General features: G+C 42.7%; 2 protein-coding genes, 1 long non-coding RNA gene and 1 other non-coding gene across 4 annotated transcripts in view; 2 read left to right on the top strand and 2 right to left on the bottom strand.

Annotated features, from left to right (window-relative positions):
• Positions 1-6,340, bottom strand: part of TUNAR (TCL1 upstream neural differentiation-associated RNA) — a 169,409-nt gene extending 163,069 nt beyond the window's left edge. Inside the window, exon 1 of the mRNA XM_061463935.1 lies at positions 5,894-6,340. The gene's annotated coding sequence lies outside the window, so the exon portion shown is untranslated. The remainder of the gene's footprint in view (positions 1-5,893) is intronic.
• The window catches only part of LOC133274562 (uncharacterized), a 275,687-nt gene that overhangs the window by 175,556 nt on the left and 76,320 nt on the right, over positions 1-23,811 (top strand). The window lies entirely within an intron of this gene.
• GLRX5 (glutaredoxin 5) lies at positions 13,517-19,202 on the bottom strand. Its single transcript, XM_061463919.1, has 2 exons — positions 18,875-19,202; positions 13,517-13,701 (listed from the first exon to the last, which is right to left on the bottom strand). The coding sequence occupies exons 1-2, from the start codon at positions 19,185-19,187 to the stop codon at positions 13,523-13,525; spliced, it is 492 nt and encodes a 163-aa protein (XP_061319903.1). The 5' UTR covers positions 19,188-19,202; the 3' UTR covers positions 13,517-13,522.
• LOC133274836 (small Cajal body-specific RNA 13) lies at positions 21,636-21,906 on the top strand. The gene has a single exon (XR_009745302.1). It is a non-coding gene; the product is annotated as a small Cajal body-specific RNA 13 (non-coding RNA).

The following is a 23,811-nucleotide window of genomic DNA, read 5'->3' as shown; positions in this document are numbered from 1 at the left end:
GAGAAATCTGGAGAAGGACTTTTTACAAGGGCATGTAGTTACAGGACAAGGCATAACAGCTTTAAACTGAATGAGGATTTAAATTAGACATTAGGAAGAAATTCTTCACTGTGAGGGTGGCAAGACACTGGAATGGGTTTTCCAGAGAAGTTGTAGATATCCCATCCCTGGAAGCATTCAAGGCCTGGTTGGACGGGGCTTTGAGCAACCTAGCTTAGTGGAGCTTCAAACTAGATGATCTTTAAGGTCCCTTACAACCCAAATCATTCTTTTTTCTATGATTTGATGATGGCATTGATGTACAAGTGGTTCAAGTATTTTGTAGAGTCTTAGCTCTCTTGAACTTTGACAGTTACGGGTGTTTTCATAAATGAAAAGGAAGGACCCAAACCTACTAACCCTGAACTGTTAGCAATACAATGCTACCGTAGATCTTGCTTCTGGAAAAGTCTATAAGCCTGTGTATCATCAAATTGGCATGTCAAGCAGCTGAATTACTGTATGACAACATGAGCCACAGCATCCCACAGCATTAGGGAGGGGAGACTAGTAGAAAAGAGCACTGAAAAAGCTGACCAGTGGGACCCTCGGGACTACTGGGGAGCTGAGTGAATCAGACATGCTGCTTTGTTCCGTTGCTTCTCTGGCTGAACTGATTTCACATCTTCAAAATAAATCAGCTAATTTAAAAGTGTCCTGGGCACCTCTGTACTGTTTTTTCTTTCCTTCTGTGACTGCATAGAAAATTTAACGGAAAATGTGAAACACAGTCTTTCTAAAATGTACAGTCCAGTTTATCACCCATAAATATAGTGATTCTCCTGGCATCTTGTGGCTGATGCTGTTCCCTACCAAGTACCTAATGAAACACTAGAAGTGCTATATACTGGAGATTACTGATATGGAAATATCAGTAATCTGCTGTGCCAAGCAGGGATAATACCAGAGGGGTTATTACAGAAACCTTTAAATATTTTTTGTAGTTTTTATCATTTAATGTTACTTTAAATCAGCATTTTCTAACCAGCAGAGCACACAGAAATGTTGAGATGCATAGATCTCAGGAGTGAGGCATAACATCCTATGCCTTCTATTTAGTTTGCTGGCATAATTGACTTTGGCTGGGCACCACAGTCAGTACAGCTGTGAGGTGACAATGCTATAAGGAGGCAGGAGCAAATATGGAGGAGCATCACTGACTTGGAAAAGGGAGGCAAGGAAGGGAAGATCCTGGGAATGAGGGAAAAACAAAGGATAAGTGGAAACAAGGAGGTAGTAGTTCTGTTGTCTGTCTATAAAAGTAAAGAATCACTGACTGAAGTTGAGGAAAACTGCTAATTTGTACTAAAGAACAGGTCTGGGCATGAATTATTTGTACAAGTCTTTGTTTGTTTTAAAACTGTTCTACAGAATCATACTTTTTTTTTTCCAGGTATCATGGGCAATTTGTCAGCCTTCACTGGCAGCATGGAAGCAGGTGCGTACCTTTGAGGTAGCACATGGGAACAAAGAACACACTGAAGAGGCCACAAATAATCCCAATTTGCATAAAATTATAATAGGAAAAGAAAATTGTTAAGGGTAAAGGTATGGATTCTGATGACATTTTCCTCTCAGCTCATCCAGAGTACTCACTTTAAACACACAGAGACATTGTTAAACGATATTCACACTGAAACTGTATCTAATTAATTCCTGCATTGGCATTGGAGGGGAATTAATATATTCCCTCCTTTCTTCTTCTGAAGTTACATTCTTTGCCGTGTTCATTTTCTATTTCCCTGGTACCAAACTCCTCCTGTTACATATCTAATTCAAAATAATTTTCATTTAAATAGTAGAATGCATACCTCTAGTGAGTGACACTGATAGTGGCAAAAAGGACTCAGCCAGCCAGCTCCTGGCTTTAAGTAACAGGTTAGAGGGGCTCTACTTTTTGGTTAATATCTCTCACTCCCCACCACAGCTTCTAGTGATGCTCCTCAACTGGTACTTTCTGCCCTCCTGCAGTTCTCCAGAACAGCCTTTACTTCCTCTGTAGGACTTCAAATTTAAAAGCAGCCTGTCAGCTTTCTCAACAATATTCATCTCTACAGACTCTTAAGCCTAACAGACACAGAAACAACCTGAGTCCAACCTCTCTCAGAGGCTGGAAACAGATCACTCATGCCCTTTCTTGGTTTCTCACCTCCCAGGACAGCTGGAAGCAGGGGCTGGTGTCACATAGGTGGGATAACACCATCACAGAGCAGGAACAAGTCATGGGATTGATGCAGCATGGAGATGTCAAGGTTGGTCAGGGCTTTTTGGACACACAACCTGGCACAGTCACATCAGCCAAGAGACATGCAGCAAGCTCCCTTCTCTTCAATCCTACATAGGCTAAAGGTCCTTGGAGGTTTATCTAAATTAAAGTGGTTGCTTCTTTGTTCATGACAAGACTGGCCCAGTTTGAGTTACAACTGATTAATGACTTTTCTTGGTCTTTAGATACTATCATGACACCATCTTCCCTTTTTTTGTTGTTGGTTTGTTTGCTTGTTTCCTACTTTACATTCTGTTTTCAACCACTTATAAAGAAGAAATGTATGCCTGGGTAAGAGTATGCTTATCCTCAAATTATCTTAATCCTGTTATTAATTTTGGGTACAATTGCTACCCTCCACTTCTCCAATTAAATGGCTGTTTTTAATTAGGAAAGGCATATTTTTGCTGCAGATCAGTTATTTTATACTAAGCTCCTTCAGAACTTTTCAATGTACCATCTGGACCTGATGATTTGCTGCTTTTTAAATTATCGATTTGTACCAGCTCTTCTTCTAACACATCTTGATTACCAGAAAAAAGCAAGTCCCAGTAGGTATTGCTCTGATATTCTTTATGCTGAAGAGTGATGCAAAGAAATAATTTGGATTCTCACCAATGCCTTTATCTTCTTTAATTTCTGCCTTTAACCTTCAATGATCCAGTTTCTGAACTACCAAATTAATTATTTGTATTCTTCTGCCTGACAAACCCGAAACATTCTTATTTTACACCATTAGCTGTTTGCAGCCCACTGTATTTGCTTTTAATTTCCCTTTCATCTACTCTTTATGCTAATTAATAAACCAACATATTGGAAAGCTAAGGTTAGATTTTCAAACTTGGAAGGATTCCCATTTGACTCAAAAAACCCTCTAGGCCTGCCATTCAGTTGTACTGGTATCCTGCTTGTTTGCCTAGTAATATTTTTACTAGGAACATACATACCCTCCAGACTCTATTACTGTTCTTAACTAAAATTCATGGCATCCTTAAGGATTGTTTTTCCTGCACTCTTTCCTCAAGAGCTTTCTTGACTAACCCTCTCAATGTGACTAATGCCCAGATGTCCAAAATTTGAACTTCAGAGCAAGTTTCTGTATTTTATTTCCCACTTCAATACCGGACCATATTATATTAATACATCCGCTATCAGCTTCAGATGCAATCTTGTCCTTAATTTCTTCCTACACTTTGCTTAACATTAAGAACAAAAGAATCAGGATATCAGGATTTAGGCACATTAAAAAAGGCATACTTATGGCTCTGGCCAAGGCTGGAAAAAAAGGTCACATGCCCCCTGTTTTGGACCTGACAAAAGCAGAAGCTAGGCAGTAGCTGACAAACCTGGAGCGTGTAATCCGTATCAGTAACAACCTGGTGGTGGAAGCTGCTTTTCTGCAACAGGGTAGTGATGATAATACTTGCTGCTGGACATGGAAGGGCTGCACGCAAGGGAGGTCAAGCCAACAATGCCCATCTCAAATGAAGAACCCTGCCACCAGGCAAGGCACCAGGCATTGGGAGAGAAAACAGCACATACTCTCATACTTGTTGGGGCAGGGTTCCTGGCTCAGAAAGAACTGCAAACCTTCTGAGGTTAAGGGAAGCCTGACACTGTATCTTGATGTTTTGGGGTCTCAGAGGAGAGAGATCTCAGAGCTGTGAGTAATTGTTTTGATCCTTACCACTTGATATTGTCCAAAATTTCAGTGCAAGATTTCCCTAAAACAGACTGTCTGATGCCTCCTGAGACTTGCCTTCCATACACAAGAAAGCGCTTATCTTTCTGAGACAGAGATATGCAGGACCATTATGATTGAGTTAAAGCCTAAGCCTGAACCCTGAAACATCTCCCCCAAACAGCATTCACTCTTGGGGCCTGGGCTTGAGTGACATGCAGCTCCAGCCCTAAAATTTGACAGTTCTTCTGCAGAACAGGCTTGCTTCAAACAGGCTATTTGAACAGGCTTGCTTCTAGCTACTTTACTTCTGTTATGCTTCTTCCTAAATTGTTAGAAACTTCTTCCATACTTTCTTCTGTTTTCCTGCTGCTGACACACCTAATTACCACACCTGGAATACTGTGCTCAGTTTTGGTCCCCGCTATACAAAAAAGATGTGGACAGGCTGGAGGGGGTCCAGAGAAGGGCCACAGAGATGGTCAGGTCCTCCTGTCATACAAGGAAAGGCTGAGAGAGCTGAGTTCATTCAGCATGGACACAAGAAGGCTCAGGGGAGCCTTATCATCATGTTCCAGTATTTAAAGGATGGCCACAAGGCAGGCAGAGACTCCCTTTTTTACAAGGAGTCACATGGAAAAGGTGAGGAGTGATGGGCAGAAGTTACTGATGGGGAGATTCCAGTTGGACACCACCGGTAAAAAAAAATCACTATGAGAACAATCATCCATTGGAATAACCTCCCCAGGGAAGAGATGGATTCCTCAACATTGGGCACTTTCAAGATTCAGCTGGGCAGAGTGCTGGGCCATCTTGTCTAGGTGAAGCTCTGCCAAGAAAGGTTGGACCAGATGATCCTTGAGGGCCCTTCCAACCTGGTATTCTATGATTCTATGATTGTCTGCAAGTATGTGGGGAGGGGAGAGGGAACCCACAAGAAAAAAAAAATCAGCCTACATCTGGCCACAGATTCGCTGTTAATGATTTAGGAAGAGATGCAATGAAATGCAGCACAACAGACATAATCCTCAAATCCTTACACCACTGACCCCCCTGGTGGGTCCACATCACGTATGGTTTGACCCTCTCCTCACCAACCACTTTGCTTACTTCAACCACAGAACTAGGTGCAACTAACCCAAAATGGCTTTGTAGCAGAACAGCGGCTGCACTTCACAAGGCCTTGTAAGCCACCCAAATACCTGCAGTAGGCTCTCTTTCTGCCTTGTGCCTGAACATCTAAAGACCTAATTTTGGTAATACCTGTTCAGAGAGAAAACAGCTCGGATAGAAGACTTGGGGAATTAGAGCTGGTAATTTATATCACGTATAAAACCCCAGTCACTGTTTATGCTGCTGAAACACCAAGAGACATAAGCCCTTCTGCAAATGGAGAAAAGGCCTTTCCTGAACTCTTCCACTAAGTGTTCTGCAAATCCCTGGTCTGGTGACTTTATGCTGCTACAGCCACCTCTGGGGCATCTGCTGACCTGTTCCAGCTCCTCCTTTTCTGGGCAGATTTGAAGCCTCTGAACCCAATCAGAGCATGCTAGTAAAACAGTAAACCAACAGAAAACACCACCACAACGATCTGACCTCTTGCTTTGTTGGGCCACCCCAGACTGAAAGAACTCCAAATTCCCCTTTGCCACCTCAAATTTTCCCATTTGGAGCTGGCTGCAGCTCCATATGCTTGCTGTGGCCCACGTGCACAGGAGGGAGGTGGGTGCCTGTGGCCTGGGACACAGGGCAAGGGTACCCAGAGCCACACACCCCACCATGTGCTTGCAGCACCTGTGCTCTGCACACCCCATCCCCATGTACACCAGAGGCAAAACAGCATTGCACCCCATGCTTGGCCCAGCTCGAGTCCTCACGTGGAGCAACAGAGCCACCCTTGCGCTTACCTTTCCCAGACACGTGTACGTGGGAACAGGCCACTGCAGAGGATGGCGGAGGGAAGCTGGCAGGCGGTGGGTCCCTGAGGAGCCCCCGCAGCGGGTAGGTGCGCTGCTCCCACCCTTCGCAGCGATGCAGCAGGCACCGGGCTAACGCCTGGCTTTGGCGCGGTGCTCCTCAGGCGGTTGCTCGGGTGAGGGCAGTGAGCTGTGAAGCTGCTCCCCTCCTCGGCATTACCATCTCACCAGCCACGCAGTCCGCGGGAAAAATATCGCCTTCAGGCACTAGCGTCATCTCCACTGAGGGCGTAGGGCTGTCTGTCTGGGAGCAGCATCACGTACCAGACCGGAATACACGCCGGGTTCAATACTGACACCTTCTCCCAAAAGAAAACGAGGACCCCAATGAATAACATGCAACACAGATGGAAAACGGGGAGGACCGCATTGAAGGATGCTTCTGGGTCAGGGATATGCCGCTTTCTCGGTTCAACAGCACCATCTCCTGGGTGGCCTCGGCCACATGCCGCGCCGGCTGCTCGCACCCCCCGAGAGCATCTCCCCAAAGGGACCCTCTGCAACCTTCCTCCGGAGCCACCTGAAATTTTTATTGTGTTTTCTTTTACTTGCTTTCCTTCCAGGCAGCATCAGTCTTCTTGTACCCGTTTCCTTTCACATACTATTGCTTGTCTCTCACGGAGCACCACAGACAGGCAAGCATATACAAGAAATACTGAACAATCCTAGATTTTCTACAATGTACAATTTCAACAGCTGAAGAAAAGTTTCTACTGACTCCGTCCATCTTTGAAAAGACTAGTTTTTTTCTTTACTCTGATTCAAAAGGTCTTCAAACATTAAACTCATTTGAGAGGAACAGCCACGCTTAAAAGGTTTTCTTTCTTCTTGAGAAGGGAAGCACAAGCCAGCAGCTTGCTGTCCTGTGAGTATTTCTGGTGTCTAATTAAGAAGTGATCTTCAAAACTGGGAAGATATGAATGCTTGTTGTTTATATACAGCACTGTACATTCCTCTCCGTCACACTCTACGATGACCCTAAATTGGACACAGTACGATGGTCTTTCTAACAAAAACTGCCTTTGCTCTAGCCTACTGCCTTACTTCCAGGGAAGGCATGTGCAAGAAGCTGGATGATAAACTTAGAAGCCCTTCCCTCACTCCTAAACCAATCAGGATATATAAGATTCCAATTCTGGGTTTGATACTTTTAGTATAAAAGCCCAGAGAAGCTTGTCAGGAAGAACCATTTAGCAAAAAAAACAAACGAACAAACAAAAAAAAAGAGCAGCCAGACCTGACCTGCAAGTTACTCTGGTTTTCCTCTATCCGTGAAACAGCACAAAACCGGTGCCAACAATTGCATAGTTCATTTTTACTTTAGTTTTAATCAGTTAAAATGAATTAAAAAAAAAAAAAAAAAAAACACCAAAACCCCAAAACACAAAAGCAAAAACCCAAAGCAACAAAACAAAACCAAACAAACAAAATCCACCAACCACCCAACCCATTATTTAAAAATAAAACCTGACTCCACTTAGCTACTTCAGTCCTATTTTCTGTGTAACTAAAACCTGTTTTCCCTAAGAAGCAGGGAGTCAGGATGGGCCTCAAGTACTTAAATCAGTCAGAAGTTTCTATAGCCACAATCAGGCCAAATAGCAGACAGCAGTATTCTAAGACAGAACTATTCAATGAAACAAGCAGCATCACAACAAAAATGTTAAAGCCAAATAATGAACAACAGCCTCTTCCAGAGCAGTGTTTTCATCTCAATCTTTTCAGCCAAAAGGCAGGCTCAACCCACAATCCTGCACAACCAACAATCCAAAACCTTCCAACTCTCTTTACCTTGGGCACACTGTAGGAGAGGAACTGGTTCGAGACCATCTTAAAAATCTGAACGTGCAGAAGTCCATGGGTCCTGATGAAATCCATCTGCTGGTCCTGAAGGAGTGGGCAAATGAAGCTGCTAAGCCACTGTCCATCATATTTGAGAAATCATGGCAGTCAGGTAAAGTTCCCAATGACTGGAAAAAGGGAAATACAACCCCCATTTTCGAGAAGGGGAAAATGGATGACCTGGGGAACTACAGACAAGTCAGTCTCACCTCTGTGCCTGGCAAAATCTTGGAGCAGATTCTCCTGGATGGCATGCTAGGGCACATGAAAAACAGCAAGGTACTCGGTGACAGCCAACATGGCTTCATTAAGGGGAAATCCTGCCTGACCAATTTGGTGGCCTTCTATGATGGGGCTACAGAAGTGAAGGACAGAGGTAGAGCACTTGATGTCTTCTAGATGGACAGCTTTCAACACTGTCCCACACGACATCCTTGTCTCTAAATTGGAGAGACACCAATTTGATGGATGGACAACTTGGTGGATAAAGAACTAGGTGGATGGCCGCACACAGAGAGTTGTCGTCAATGGCTCAATGTCTGGCTGAAGACCAGTAACGAGTGGTGTCCCTCAGGGATCGGTGTTGGGACCAGTCTTGTTTAAGATCTTCGTTGCTGACATGGACAGTGGGGTTGAGAGCGCCCTCAGCAAGTTTGCCGATGACACTAAACTGTGTGGTTTGGTTGATACGCTGGAGGGAAGGAATGCCATCCAGAGGGACCTTGACACGCTTGTGAGGTGGGCTGATGCCAACCTCATGAGGTTTAACCATGCCAAGTGCAAAGTCCTACACCTGGGTTGGAGCAATCCCAGGCACAGCTACAGGCTGGGCAGAGAAGAGATTCAGAGCAGCCCTGTGGAGAAGGACTTGGGGGTGTTGGTTGATGAGAAAATGAACATGAGTCGGCAGTGTGCACTTGCAGCCCAGAAAGCCAACTGTATCCTGGGCTGAATCAAAAGCAGCGTGACCAGCAGGTCGAAGGAGGTGATCCTGCCCCTTTACTCTACTCTTGTGAGACCTCACCTGGAGTATTGTGTGCAGTTCTGGTGTCCTCAACATAAAAAGGACATGGAACTGTTGGAACAAGTCCAGAGGAGGGCCATGAGGATGATCAGGGGACTGGAGCACCTCCCGTATGAAGACAGGCTGAGGAAGTTGGGGCTGTTCAGCCTGGAGAAGAGAAGGCTGCGTGGAGACCTCAGAGCAGCCTTCCAGTATCTGAAGGGGGCCTATAGGGATGATGGGGAGGGACTCTTCATTAGGAACTGTAGTGACAGGACAAGGGGTAACGGGTTAAAACTTAAACAGGGGAAGTTTAGATTGGATATAAGGAGGAAATTCTTTCCTGTTAGGGTGGTGAGGCACTGGAATAGGTTGCCCAGGGAGGTTGTGAATGCTCTATCCCTGGCAGTGCTCAAGACCAGGTTGGACAAGGCCTTGGATGAGATGGTTTAGTGTGAGGTGTCCCTGCCCATGGCAGGGGGGTTGGAACTTGATGATCTTAAGGTCCTTTCCAACCCTAACTATTCTATGATACTATCTTTCCACCTTCATTCATGGGGGCTCTTTAACAGGCAATGCGTATCTTGTAACTCATGAGCGTTTTTTCCTCACACAATCCTGTAATACAGATGCTGAAAAACCCCTTGTAAGATCTGGTTTCTGCAGAAGGGACATGCAAACCACATTAGATGGGGATTTATTGTTCAGGCTTCCAGCACTGCTTTTTAGTATCGCCCTTCTTAGATGCGGGCACTAAGGGCCATAATGGGATTCTTGGTGCCAGTTCAGGAGAGATTTTCCTTGATACGATTCTTTGATTTCATGTTCCTACACTTGATTGCTTTGTTAGCATTGACAGGCTTCTGGAAAAATCCTGCCAAAGATTCCTAACCCACTTTTTAAAGAGACTCACAGAACTGAGAACATGAAAGTAAGTCTCCATGCTGTCACACCCAAATAAAGGCAAGTATTTCAGGGTATTTAAACAGTATAAACTTTTTTCCCCCCAGAGTAGATAAGCAATGGAGAATATTGACCACATCCACACATTTGCTAGCTAGCAAAATTAAGGCAAGGAAAAAGTCACCTGGCTGAGAAACACATTACCATGAGCTGTTAACAGCTCATTTTCTCCGAGAAACAACTTTTGGTTTAACTGATTTGAATTCTCCCAAATCAAAACTAAAGGCACAATAACAAGTGTTTGTAACCTGCTTCCTTCTGCCCACCAGAACCAGTCCAAGAAAAGCAAAGAAACCCTACCTGGTCTTCAAAGGCTTAGGGCAGCAGACAGTTTTAGAATAGGAACAGTCTCATTTGCTTAAATCAAACTACTTTGCTTTATATGCAACAGGTGAGGAGCATTAGAAGATGCAGAGGATTAGCTTAATTTATGATCTGAATAGGTTGGTCCACTCAGCCTTTTACAATAGGAGGAGCACCACCAAGGGCATCCTCAGAATAAAATGAAAATAACAATGTTTTCCAGTTCGGCAAATATTCATAATACAATCCTAATAATATAAAACCAAACATTGATAACAGTTGACATGCACTCCTCTCATTGTAAGTCATCAGCAGTGCAACAAGACTGAAGCGAGTCCAGAAGTCTCTCACCAAAAGAGCAGCCAAGCCAGAACACCTGCCCAGTGCAACACACAGCACAAATTGTGGGAATTGAACTTCGCGGTATTTTGGAGCTGGCAGTTCCATACAACCTTGATCTGTAAAAGTCCTGCAGGAGGCAATGTGCACAGCCCTGACACCTGCCATATTCTTAGCCCAGCAGATCAAACTCAAGAGCAGGCAGCTTTGCTTCTTTCTTTACCAAAGACAGCAAGGGCAGCTCCCCATATTTGCGCCCAGCTAGCTGTCCTTCCCTGCAACTTCAGCCAGCCTTCCTAAGCTGTGTTCCTCTTCCATCATTACCTCTTCCATCTCCACGTTATTGCAGAGTATCCAGGGAAGAGCAAACAGCAGTGCCAGTGGTTTTCCCATCTTTCCCCCCCTCCTCCTGTGACAAGCTACTCCTCCTGGGGAAAAAAAAAAGTCATCCTTTCCTCCACACAACCCTTCACATCCTCCCAGCCAGGGAGTCCCCATGGATCTTCCCAGCTAGCACCAGCCCCCCAGTATTAGCTCAGCACACCCACTGATTTATTACCTCAGACTCCAGTACTACCAGCTGCCTTCTCTCATTGCCAAGGAGAACATCAAAACAGGCAAATTTCTCCTTAACAAGAGGCATGTTTGGTTTTTTTTCCACAGATACAAAAAAAGTCAGCTTATTTGCAGCAGCATTCCTTTTGGATTGGAAGCACTCTTTTTGCCTCTAGTTGGAAGGACAGGAAAAGTTGGTGAGCAGAATACTGTCCATCTCCTAAAATGGATCAGCCTAACCAAGCTAGTTTACTTTCTGTAAACTCCCCAAATAAGCCATTTAGCAAGCATCTTAAGTTTTATAATCTGACATACTACGTATGTTATGGCAAATGTTAACCAATTCAAAAATCTAAGGGGAGTGAAGGAAGTAGGGAAAGTAAAAAAACTGTTACAGTTTCTGTATAAGGAAGGAATTCATACTGGAAAAAAAAAATGCTGCGGAAAGGAAAGACTTGACAATGCTAAAGTTACCTTTATGTTAAACTAGCAGATAGTAATGAAAAATATTCAACTTTCACAGAAGAATAAAGAGAGCTCTATGAAACAGCAGATTTGTGGGTTTGCTTTTTTAGATTTATTTAGTAGCCAGACTAAGAGTTAACCATTGAAGCAGATTTTCTTTGTTCTTACTCTTCATTTATTGTGTATATCCATTTCAATACATCTTTTTGACATGAATAACTAAAGACTTTTGAAATTCACTTATTTTCAAAACATTATACTTTCAGAATGGCAAAAACCTACTCATGAAGATTAACCATAAGGCAACTTATTTAATTATTTAATTTGAATTCAAAGAGATGTAATGCTGAAATGCTCAGAACTAACCATAATCTGTACATAAAGCTCCACATCTCATGAATGGGGCTGTGGTGTATGAAGAAAAAAAAAAATCTTGCACTTGTATCTCCATGCTCAACAGCCACAAGTGACTGCCTTAGAGTGCAACTTACTCATACTCAGTGGTCACTCGGTCACATCCAGGCAGCTGTCACAAACAAGTGAATACACAGAAAATGTACAGGCTGTATTTAATACTGGTGATACTGATCGCATTGTAACTGTACAATAAGCTTATTGTAACCAGTTTGGCAAATTCTGCAACAAATATACCAGTATAGTTGCTCCACTGGACAGCTTGCTCAAATGGACAGGAGGTATTTAGAACCGGAATCTGCATCAAATCTCTCTTGTCTACCAAGTTCCAATCCTGACTTTCACTAACCATTTAATCATTTTTTCTTTCTCTAAAACTAACCCGTGCAGTGGAAAACATTTTAGGTTTCAAAACAAAAGTAGTATCAGTTTCATTAGTCATTTAAAATGACAAGGAACTATTGTAGACAATCAACATAAATACAGTTTATTTCCAATCATTTTCCTAATTGACATGCAAACTAGTTTATATTAATAAAAGCAGAAACAGCTTGGTTAGTTTTTAACCTTAGCAGTATTGCTGTACAGCTGAAGTTACACGGGTCAATATTATGTTTTCACTTAGAGAAATGTGATTAGTTAGGCATTGAAGACTTCAGGGACTTTCCACGAAGAAGTATTTATCTATTCAGTAGCCTCTCTGCTGCACTCATCTACATGAAACGTTTTCATCTGTTAATCCCACATCTGAAGACCCTGTTCTTCAGAGCACAGCAGTCAGGAGAAAATAACTTGGAAATACAACAGATATAAAAAGATAACGAGTAACTAACAAATAATACAAGATTACAGCAGTAACTGCAGTATTTTCCTGTACTATTTCAAGATAGAATACTGAAGCCTTAAATAATTCACACATTTTAGCACTGACACAGAACTTATACAAAGTACATAAGCAGGGGGAAAGCTACTTTGCAAGAGGTAGAAAAGGTTTTATAAAATCTGAGGCACAATTCTTAACAACCTTTTAAAAGCTATCAGAAAGTTACAAAGTAATAATGACCATTATACATGTAATCTGTATAAACCTTTATTTTTACCCTTTGGAATGAAAGTATATTTTATGTACTCTCATATAATTTTTCTCTCCTATATTGTTTGAAGACTATTTTTCTCCTATAGCATGTGTGATTACAGAAGTTTTACAGACTCTCAGGAAGTCTTACCACAAGGAGCTTACGGCAAAACGAATGCATTATTACTTGACACTTTCTCAAAAGGAGCAAGGCAGTGCAAACACTGTTTGCGTAGGTTCGTGTATCAAACAGAGAAACACACACTCAAAATCCATAAAAATACAAGTTCTTTTGGTTTACTCCCCTCAATCTAAGAAGAAAATGGTTTCAGAAGTGAACTTTTTCCAAACACAAATTTCCACAAATGTAAGCTTTACAGTGCAATGGTTATACTCAAATTTTCACAATATCCATAAATCAAAATATTGAGATCATTACATCTACCATGAACTAACAGACATTCACAGAAAAATCTTAGCATCAGTTCCAACAAATGCCTTCTTTGAGCTGAAGTACGTAAGGCTTTACTGGTAACAACTTCTTATCTAAGATTTGCTTTATTCCTCTCACAGCATCTTTTTTTTTTTCCCCCCACTCATTTTACTTTTTGTCTTGGTCTTTTTCTGCATCCAGAAGTGCTGAACGGATTCCTAGCTTCTTCAGCTCTTCTACGAGATCTCCATTCTGATGCATCTGGAGGAGTATGTCACAGCCACCAACAAATTCACCATTGAGGTACACTTGTGGGATGGTAGGCCAGTTGGAATAGTTTTTTATTCCTGCATAAGAGGGAAAAAAAAAAAAATGAAAAAAAAAAGGAAGAGTATTAAAAGTTTTCTACCCTCTTCAAATACTACAGCATTTTAAACAGAATACATTGCTTCCACCTCAAAATACTACTGATATTTTCATTTCTTTCCAGTTGAGGCAAAAATTTATCTATGTAACAGGAGCACTATCAGAAAAAACTACATTACAGTTACGTTGGTCCTCACTCCAACTTAAAGATGTGGCTGAAAGATACAGAGTCAGCTCCTACACTGACTTCGAATAGGAGCTGGTAAAACGTAGTTCCTCTTTTCTCTCCCAGGAAACAAACAAATACGATTTTCCAATAGATTAAATGAGAGATATTGGAAAATATTGAGAATTGTTTACATTCAGTTATCCTTTACATTTTCCAAAGGGACTTCAAAATACTTTATGTTCTTACTGAATTAATACAGTCACATTTACTACTGCAATTTCAATTGCAAGATACATTCACCCCTCTAGGAGCCTTATGAATTTCAAATTGCTTTATCTTTCATTGCCAGACCTTACAGCCCATGGGAGGGGCACAAAGGCTGAAAGTCTCTTTGAAAGTACCCATTAAACAAAACTGAGCTCGACTCACAGTTATGAAAGTACACAAGTAAAGTTTATACTTCTTAGAAGACAAATGCAAGACCATTCAAAAATACCAACTGATTAGCTGGTATAAACCAAATCCTGACTTGCACTTAAAGATACCACAAAAAATTGTACAGAAGCAGCATTATATCTAATTTGCCACTTTTTAAATGACGCTTCACACAAAGCCATTATTTCTGTATCAGAGGAAATAGCCAAATTCTACATCTGCATGCTCTCACACCAAGCCCACCAGCACTTGCTAAAGATACCGAGTTTTGAATTAACATCTTTATACATTTTCAATACCCAATACCTGGAACTTTTCTACCAAAAGCACAGAAGCCCATATAGCAAATTTAAGCCTGCAGACAACGAAAGTGCCTTTATAGACCATCAGAGCCCATTCACCTTGGAAGTCACCCCTCTAAACAAGCAAGTACAAGCTTTAGTACAGGCTGTCAAAGTACTAACAGCAAATATTAAGACCTGTACAGCAGAAAACACAAAGGAATTTGCTTTCCCCTTAGAAAACATTTTACCCTCTAAAGAGTCTAAAGGTAAACCCAAAGATGTATGAAGTAAAAAAATGACTATAAGCAAATTATGCTTACTTTATTGGAACTCAAAAACACTTGAAAGTGTTATATAAATTTATATACATGCACAAGTGCATCATGTGTGATTGGATTATTATTTTAAATGCATAAAAGATGAAATAGAGCTAATAATTCCCCTTAGTCAAAGGGGAATTGGCCAATCCCCCCCTTAGTGTGTTTAAAAAAACTACTAAAATAGTAACTTAGAAAAAAAAAAAGAAAAGCATTCCTAACCGCAAAGTACACCACCAGCCAGGAGATTTTGACTTCAGGTTTTGTGTCTGAACACCTAATGCTTTATAAATCCAAAACAGCAAGTTTACCATATAAATCAAGGCCAAAGAGAACCCATAACCATCTAGCATAATCTCCAGCATCACTTATAACTTCTTCCTTAGTGTTTCATTACAGCCTCCATCAGTTGTCTAGATACAGTTTACAGAAACCATAAGCTTCAATGTCAGTTTGTGTTTAGCAGTGCTTGTCTTAAACACTTCTTGATGTTTGAGCACACAGAACTAGTTGCAATGCAAAACTGAGTCCCAAAAGTAAGACATGCTTAAGGATAACCCTACTCAAAGGAGCCACAGCAGCTAGAAAACAGGGTTTGGTTTTAAGATACTGCAGTGCTAAACATGAATTGAATACCAAGGGCTCTGCATAAAAAACCTACTGCTAATAAGCATTTCACAGAAATATTTTCTTCGAGGACTCAGCTGCATATATGTACCAGCTCCAAAAGCACTTTCAAGGACCTATCCGACTTCAGACAAAAACATGAATACAATCAAGATTAGTTGCTCTGTATGCTGCATTTCATGTATCAGACAAGCTGCCTTAAATGTCTTCATGCCAGGGGTCAGCCAGATTACAAACTGAACACCTCCTGAACTGGCTAGTCAACTACTAGCTTAGTAGAGCAGTTACTGTTTTAGTAGCGTTAAAGCAAGTTAGCCTGGTCTATACTTGCTGCACCCAGGATGCACTTTCATGTTGAATCCTTTGGCAGTACAAGCCACCCCAAGGGATATCCTTCCCCCTCCCTGCAGATCAGCACTCCCTGCTGGGCTTCAGAAGCCGCAGACTCTGTGCTGAACCACACTGTACAGATAAGGTTTACAGTTCGATATCTGAGCTAGCACACTTTAAAGTAACTGCAAAACCAGAATGAGTGCAAAGTGCTACTGAAAGGGGTACCTTGAACGCTCCCATTTTCCCAACTCCGCTTACTAACTAGTAGCCTCTCTCTTGCCAGCAGTAGCACTAGCAAATGAAAGCACAGACTCATGCAACCAATCTCACTCCAACCCTGCTTGCTCTAGAAAGCAGCACATTTTCATGGAGATAGTTACCACTGGAGCAAGCATGACTGTCAGAAGGCTGGTTCAAGGGTGGGAGAATGGATCGCAACCATCCTCCTGGCAGCATCCTATGCTGAGGTAATGTAAATGGAAAAAAATCCAAGGGTAAACTACCACAACAGCTCAAAATGGTTTAAACCACTATTTGTCCAGTATGTAACCCCAAGATTCTTTGCCACCTTAATGACTTGAACCAGCCTAATGCTGTCCATCAGCTGAGAGCAGCATCACTTCTGGAAGAGCCAATTTAGAGGAAGTTGGATTGTCATGGAATGTACTGAGGTCTCCTAAATCAGCTTTAATAAGGAAAGATTTGTTTCAGGGAAGCATATCCTCAGCTCAAGTTCAGATAAATCACACGAAGTACCAAAACGTATTCAGTGTAACAGATTTGAATGTTCTTTTAGGTGGAGAGGCAAGTACAGGGGTTACTTTAGTTTTACAGATTGCCATATTTAACACAGAGCAAGTTTCAGCAATTGAACTATAACAACCTGAAAACAAGGTGTTTCAATAGATACAAGAAAAAAAAACAACTAGCACTTCAGACCTGCCTGAATCACCCTCTCTCCAATACACTGCTCTTCCTACATATATGTATAAGCATACATATGCATAGTAAGTTAAGTTCATTTAAGCACATTTAAGTTACATTCAGGCCCTCAGTGACGTGGTTTAATGGTGGACTTGGCACTCCTGGGATAAAGGTTGGACTTTATGATCTTAAAGGTCATCTCCAACCTAGTTGATTCTATGATCTAATACAAAGCTGATGACCAACTCACATACAACAATCTCCTTACAGATCAATCTTTAATTGATGTATTTGGTATTTTTACAGCCAAAGGTTCAGCATCCCCTCATTAACCCCACATGCATACAATGAAGACTATGTTTACAGAGAGGGTTTAGCAAAGTGTCTCATTCTGCATATCTAACTTTTCAGAACCTGAGGCCAGATCCTGGAGGAGACTAAGAGAGTCTTCAGGCGGTCACTGCTAATCACACTTAGCAATTTACAGAGCTACAGCTTCCAGTAGCCCTGCCCCCTCCTCTGTCAGAGACTGCCATCCAACAGAAGCAGGCACATACTGGCTTTTTAGGGTGCAGTAGGTACACAGTTGAAGCAGTAAGACAGCCTCCTGGCCTTGAAAGGAGTTCTTCAACTCTTCAGCACTCCAGCACTGGTACTGGCTCTGTCACTCGCCTCACAATACAACAAACTATATCAACTCATGCACCCAGCAATGCAATTAATAAATCAAGCTGTCTCTCCATGCAGTCAAGACGAGTGTCAAAGCTGGTTTATAAGTTTACTGTAGTAAAGCGTACAATTAATAAATTCAGATAGGTAAATAAAGTTTAAAAAACTACCATGACTTGCTCAACTGCCAAAGGTAGAAGATTTACTTGAACAAAAACATTTACAAAAAAAACATCATTACACCCAAATTCCAATACTTAAGCTTTTATACCAACTATTACACCTTTGAACTGCACAGATTGGAAAAAAAAAAATCAGCCTTTCAGCTAAACGCTACTGAAAAACTCAATTAGTCAAATGATTACAAAAACAGGGGAGAAGGAAGTCACCAGATACATGCCAGCATGTGGCTTTAAAGCACTTTTTTGTATGTTCTGGACAGTAACTGTTAATGCCATACACCTGGCAAGACTAGCTACTATGTAGCCATTTTGGTTTGTTTGGGGCTTTAAAACTTTCTCAAATAACCACACAAAACCTCAACAGTCAGCTATTCACACAGAAGAGGGAAAAGAGGAAAGGCATTACAAAGGCAGAGTACTAGCTTTCTACAACTGACAAAAAATGTACATGGAATAGCTTCCACCACTTGAGTAGTAATGGGGAAAATGTGCAAGTGATTAGCATAATTTTGTACTTTATCAAAGGAACCCCACAGTCTGTGCCAGCAGGGAATCAAGAGGTACAGTCCAAGCAATTAATGAAATTTCACCACACTGTTGCAAGGGAAGATGAAATCTGTAGGGGTCTTTTCACGCAGCTCTGTATCTCTTAACTAGGCAAGGCAGTGTGGTATGAAAAGCCTGATCACCCTCCTAAACGTAACCGCATTGGGCTGATAACCAAGACGCTCTTGGACCCAGTAAGGGTAGCAGAAACGAAACGGGACATCCAGACATAGCAACCTCAAGAGCACATCTCTATGATATGCTTCAAACTCCACAAACCCTAAAACCCTGGCACATAACCCAGCAGGGGTTACAAAAGCAACCAAACACAACAACTAAGGAAAAGACAGAACACCAAACAAGAAAGCGAGCAAAACCAAGCTATGCCCGTGAGAAGCAAGCAGGGGCTGCCACAGCGCTCCGCAGGGTATCCGAGCAGCCCACGGGAAGGCCAAAGCCCTCGGGGTAACCCCGGCAAGGCTGCACAGGCCGGGGCAGTAGATCAACACTCCGTGGTTCTGGCTCTGCCCCATTAACAGCGACCTTACACACAGAGAAACAAGGGGCTGGCTCGGGTTATGAGTCAACCCCGGCAGCGGGGAAGACGGCACCCAAAGGTGACCCCCTGCAGCCACTGCCCACAGCCCCAGCCCCGGCCCGCCGCTGACCTTGGCGGAGGTCGGGGTCCTGTAGGACATCGTGGGCGCGGTAGTCCTCCACGCCGTGCAGGCGCAGGATCTGCACGACAGCGTTGCTGAAGCCGCAGAGCGGCTGTTCCGGGCTGCCCTTCATGAACACCACCACCGGGTGCTCCCGCACCAGCCGCTCTATCGCCTCCCGCGACCCTGAGCCGCCGCCGCCGCCGCTGCCCTCGGCGGCAGCGCCGCCACCCTCCCCGGCCGCATGACTCAGCGGGCGCCCAGCCCGGCACCGCACGGCGGCAGCCCCCAGCCGCCAAGCCGCACGCATCGCTCTACTCATGCCGCGCAGCCACCCACCGCTCCCACTGCCGGCCGCAAGTCACCGTCACCGCCTATTGGCGGAGACCACGAAAGGTCGCGAGCGGGAGCGCCTCCTACACATAGGCTTAGTCACCTGCCAATCAATACTTACAGCCAGTTGCGTGAAAACACAGTGAACCTCGTCCCACCCAGCAACCCTGGGGCTATCTTGCTTTTCTATTTGTGGAGGCAACCGCGCTGCTGCAGTTCCACTGGGAGGAGGACCTGTCAATCTAACGTGATCCGCTTAATCCCCGCCTCTCGCGGACGCGATTGGTCAGGCTTACCCGGCGCGGTACGTTACTCGGGAAGCTTCGGGGATTTGTGATGTGTGTGCAGCTCTTTCCGCTTCCGATTAGAGGTTGAGCTCGTGGTGGCGGGGCTTAACCTCCTGTCGGGATGGACGTATTGCATTCCCGTGCTTTCCACGAAGCCGTCCAGTTTCCCCTTGGTTCCTCTACCGACTTCATGGGGTGGCCGGGGCGCAGCCTGAGCCATGCGGCGGGGAAGGGAGAGCGGGGGCGCTTGCCGGGCGGTCGCAGCCATGCTTAGCCGCTGCTTTCGGGACTGCGGTGTGGGCAGAGCCTGGGGACTCCGTGGAGCCGTGAGGGTGGAGCGGTGGGGTTCTCTGTTGGAGCTGGGGGATGTGCTGCTGCTGCCTGCTCCTGCGGTGGGGTTTGGAGCTTTATCCCACCGGCCCTTTGGCGGTGTGGGCGGTAGGGGTGCTCCCTGGGTGAGGGTGCTAGCGGGAGTCAAACCACTGTTGAGCGGCTGAACGGAAACCGGGTAGAAGGGGATTACAAAGGGACGGGCTACTCTCAGATATTGTCTGCCTGTGCTGAGTGATGCGCCTTGGTGGTGAAGCGCGTTCAGATCTGCGAGTTGTAGCGGTGGAAGCATGTCCTTAAAAGCGCAGTGCCGCTGAGTCGGCACTTTTTGTGACCGGAGGCAGTGGAGTTTTTATATGGGTAGCTGACAAAGTGCGGGTGGGTGTGTTTCCTTGGTGGCTTTGGCTGTGCTTAGTGACCTGTTTGGCTGCCTTCTCTTGCTCGAGCTTGGTTGTTTTTTAATGTGATTTTTGTGATTAACGTGTTTTTTTTTAATGTCAAGAGGGAGAGATGAGAGCAAGACTGGTCTGGCTGGCTGTATGTGCAGAGGGGTTGGTTCAGTTGATGCTGGCAGATGCACAGAACTGGCCAGCATCAGCCAGAGAAGTGCTGAATTTGGAACGTGTCCAACTAACTATGCTCCTGAGCAGATGAAGTATTCTTTCCAAGAACTTGGAGCAAAGCATGGAGTTTCCTGCACCAGCCAGGTCCATCCTGTAAGTAGAAGAAAATATTGAAAGGTTTTCCTCTGTGCTAAACCACAGTCTTGCAAATAACAAAAGTGTATTTCTGAGTATTAATCCACATTGCAGCTCAAGGACCTGGCCTTTTGGTATATTTAATGGCCATTTGTATTACTTGCATTTGTAAGGAAAATCTTTTTTCCACCCAGCTCTGCTCATGTGAGAGTTTACAAAAGAGACCAGTTTGTTTTAAGTGTTCAGAAGGCTGTTTGCTAGTTTGTGATTTTTATGGAATACAGGTGATGCTTGAGTGACAACTTGGTTTTCATTTTCTGTGAAACCACCTTCAGGCATGACTTTTGTTGTTGTCCTTTATTTGAATTTAATTAGAACACATTCCATGGGAAATTGTGGCAAACTTTCGGTTTGTCATCCCATGTGAATAGTTTCTGAATAAAAAAGTGTTGCTGTAGTATTTGAAAGTATATCTGATGACAAAGAAATGCTTCTATTAATGAATCTAAAGGTAAAGTTCACGTACTGTTGATGAACATTGTGCATTTTGTGCATTAGTATGTTTTGTTTTCAACAGAATATCAGAAGCCAGGCATAGTCACGCTGATCAAGCCACAAAGAAGTTACTGTTTTCTGTGGTTTATATGTTGTAATTAATATGGTGTGCAATATGAAAAAACTAATCCAGTATCCAGTTCATGCCAGAGAAAACTTCAGTAAATTCTGCAAAGGAAAAATGTCTTTCTTTTTGTTGAACTGATGTGATATACGAAGACAGATGCTTAACAAGTGTGAACTGTGATAGCACAAGTTGCCTAGTTTGTAATTTTAATCTAGCAGAAAGATTCCTGCCACTTTAAGATCCTGGGGAGTCAGAGGAGAATGAAATGAAAATTGAGTAAAAAGAAAAATTTTTCTATTCTTAAAAGCACCTAAACGTCTTCTTTCAAAAAAATGTTGGGCTGTAAAAAGAACTTTGCATTACTTCCTGAATTTCATTCTGTCTATTTCTATAAGGACACTGTTCTTTATAAGGAAAATAAGGACATTAAACTGAAGTGAAATAAACCCTCATGATGATATGCTCCTTCTAGAATAACATAATCATAGTTGCAGTTTCAGACTCTGTAGTCTAAGAGGTGCCCTTGGTTGTTAGTACTCTGGGCATACCAGGATTGCAGAGAGAGCACCTGTGTGAGGAAGCCGAGGCATGCCTGTAAGAGTCGCAGCAGCAACATGCGCAATATTCCTCTAACATCACAATTCTGTTGCCACGGAGATAATGACTTACCCCATGTCATTATTGATCTGTCAACAGTAAGAGCAATTTTGCAGTCTGATATTGTTTAGCAAACTAGAAACAATTGCTGAACACTGAAAAACTGCTATAAATGTTGAGAAAGATTCTCAAGTCTGTGTATGGGGTTAAATAAAAGTACTTGAATTTAAAGTTAATCACCGTAGTTTCATGAGACTGGCCTGTGAGATAATATATTTAATATGGTCAAATGCTTTTGGAGTATGCAGTATGCAGCATTCTACTGGTGGATAAACACTTTCCCTACTTAAAAGACCTAGAACAATTAGCCAATGTACACACTAGAACCAAAGAGATAATTATTTGTTACCTCGTCCAGTCTTCTATCAGTCTAAGTGAAACTTGTTATATTTTCCAGATAATGATTTAAATCAACTGTTCAGAAGAAATATTAATGGGAACTCCTGTAAGACTCCTGACATTTTGCTGATGTTCCTGTTAGAAGACCTATCACCTCATTTTAAAAACAGTAATAAAAATGTCAGTATTCAAACTGCAGGGCTAAAATGCTAACAGTCAAACATTAGGTTAGTTCCAGGCATCCTACTGGTGAACAGAACTACTAGTTATGAATTGGTGGTTTGAGGTTATTGTACAGTGCAGAACAAGGTAGGCATCTAAGAATGATACTGTCAGCAGAAAGATTTTTGTTTACTTTGTTTTAAAAAACGGGAGGGCTAACTTAGCTGATGAGAAAGATGAGAAGTCCCATTTCAGCATATCAGAACAGGACAACTCTTTGTGTCCAAGTCAGATATCTGTCCGTCTTTCTGACTTTGTGATAGTGCCTGGAAAGAAGTCCCTTATTGTGCCTTAACAATTGAGCTCTACTTGGGTGCGTTTATTGTCTTTTGAAGCTTTTTAGTGGGATGGCTGCAGCTGTTCTGCATGCCAGGTCAATAATTTCCAGGTAACACGTGGCAGCACAAATATATCCTCAATTTTGAGAGCATTAAGAATGCTTAAAATGTACTTACAGTGCTGGACTGCATAATTAAAATTTGTATGGGATGCCTAAATTGTGAACACTGAAGAAAAGCCTGTGGAAAGTTCCTGGTTATTTTGAAGATGTGCTAGTTTGAGAAGTTGTGCAACAAGCAGCAGAAATGTAGAAGTGATGCAGGACTTTTACTGGCATAGAAGCTCAGGTCCTATGGGAAACTGATGTTTTGGAATCTGAGCTGTATCTGACTTCCAGTTTTGGATCTCACCTGGAGACCTATAAGTAAATTTGTTTCTGAACTAGATGGCTAGTAATATTTCTAGATTTACAGCATTAACTTTAAGATACAATAGGTGAAGAATATGTACAAAGTAACCTAAGTCAGTTTAACTGATGGGTGATCTACATGATCTAAGGCAGTTTTTTGACTTGGATCATGTAAGGATGCCTTTGGCAGAAAGAGGCCATGCTAATAATCACAGGAAAAATGTGAGTCCCACATTTACCAAACAGAATGAAAGATCATGCTGAAGTTTGAACATGGACCTTTAAACAAGACACTCTCCAAGCTTGCCTCTCATTAAGAGATTGTGTATACGCCTTTTTGTAGTAACACTCTGCTTTGTCAGTTGTGAAGCTCTCCTGGAACCAGGACATAGAGTAGAATTATTATTTGGGATAAGCAGGGTCCTTACAACTATTCTGACTGACCAGAATCTTAGATCCTTGTTCCTTACTTGCAGATGGTAGTGGTGCTTCAGTTTTTCAGTATTCCAGAGGAAGCATAATTTTATATACTTTTAACTTTTATGCTGAGCTGAAAAATGTTACATTTAATGAAAATACCTCTTGCCTCTTTTTACCCAGGAGCTATGGATGTCAAAATCTTTCACGGGCCTAAAAAAAACCTGGGCAAAGTCAAGAAATAAATTGATCTGCTAAATATACAGATACTGTTATGGGATCAAGTGTTGAGCCATAGAAAGCTAGGGACCAGGATTATAACCATCTGCATGTCCTGTTCCTTGCTTCCTGTG

Source organism: Pezoporus flaviventris, unplaced genomic scaffold (assembly GCF_033815535.1).
Source record: "Pezoporus flaviventris isolate CSIRO_AGI_PZ_B2104156 unplaced genomic scaffold, CSIRO_AGI_Pfla_v1 ptg000036l, whole genome shotgun sequence".
In the NCBI taxonomy this organism is placed as follows: Eukaryota; Metazoa; Chordata; class Aves; order Psittaciformes; family Psittacidae; genus Pezoporus; species Pezoporus flaviventris.
The sequence above is the reverse complement of the archived record's forward strand: the minus strand, read 5'-3'. Positions and strand labels throughout refer to the sequence as shown.

Bases quoted from the DNA above. Each gene is read 5' to 3' on its own strand.
- GLRX5 (XM_061463919.1), bottom strand. From the start codon at position 19,187: ATGAGTAGAGCGATGCGTGCGGCTTGGCGGCTGGGGGCTGCCGCCGTG. The intron at 13,702-18,874 runs GTCAGCGGCGGG...CCTCTTATGCAG, and splicing joins GGACCCCGACCTCCGCCAAG to GAATAAAAAACTATTCCAAC.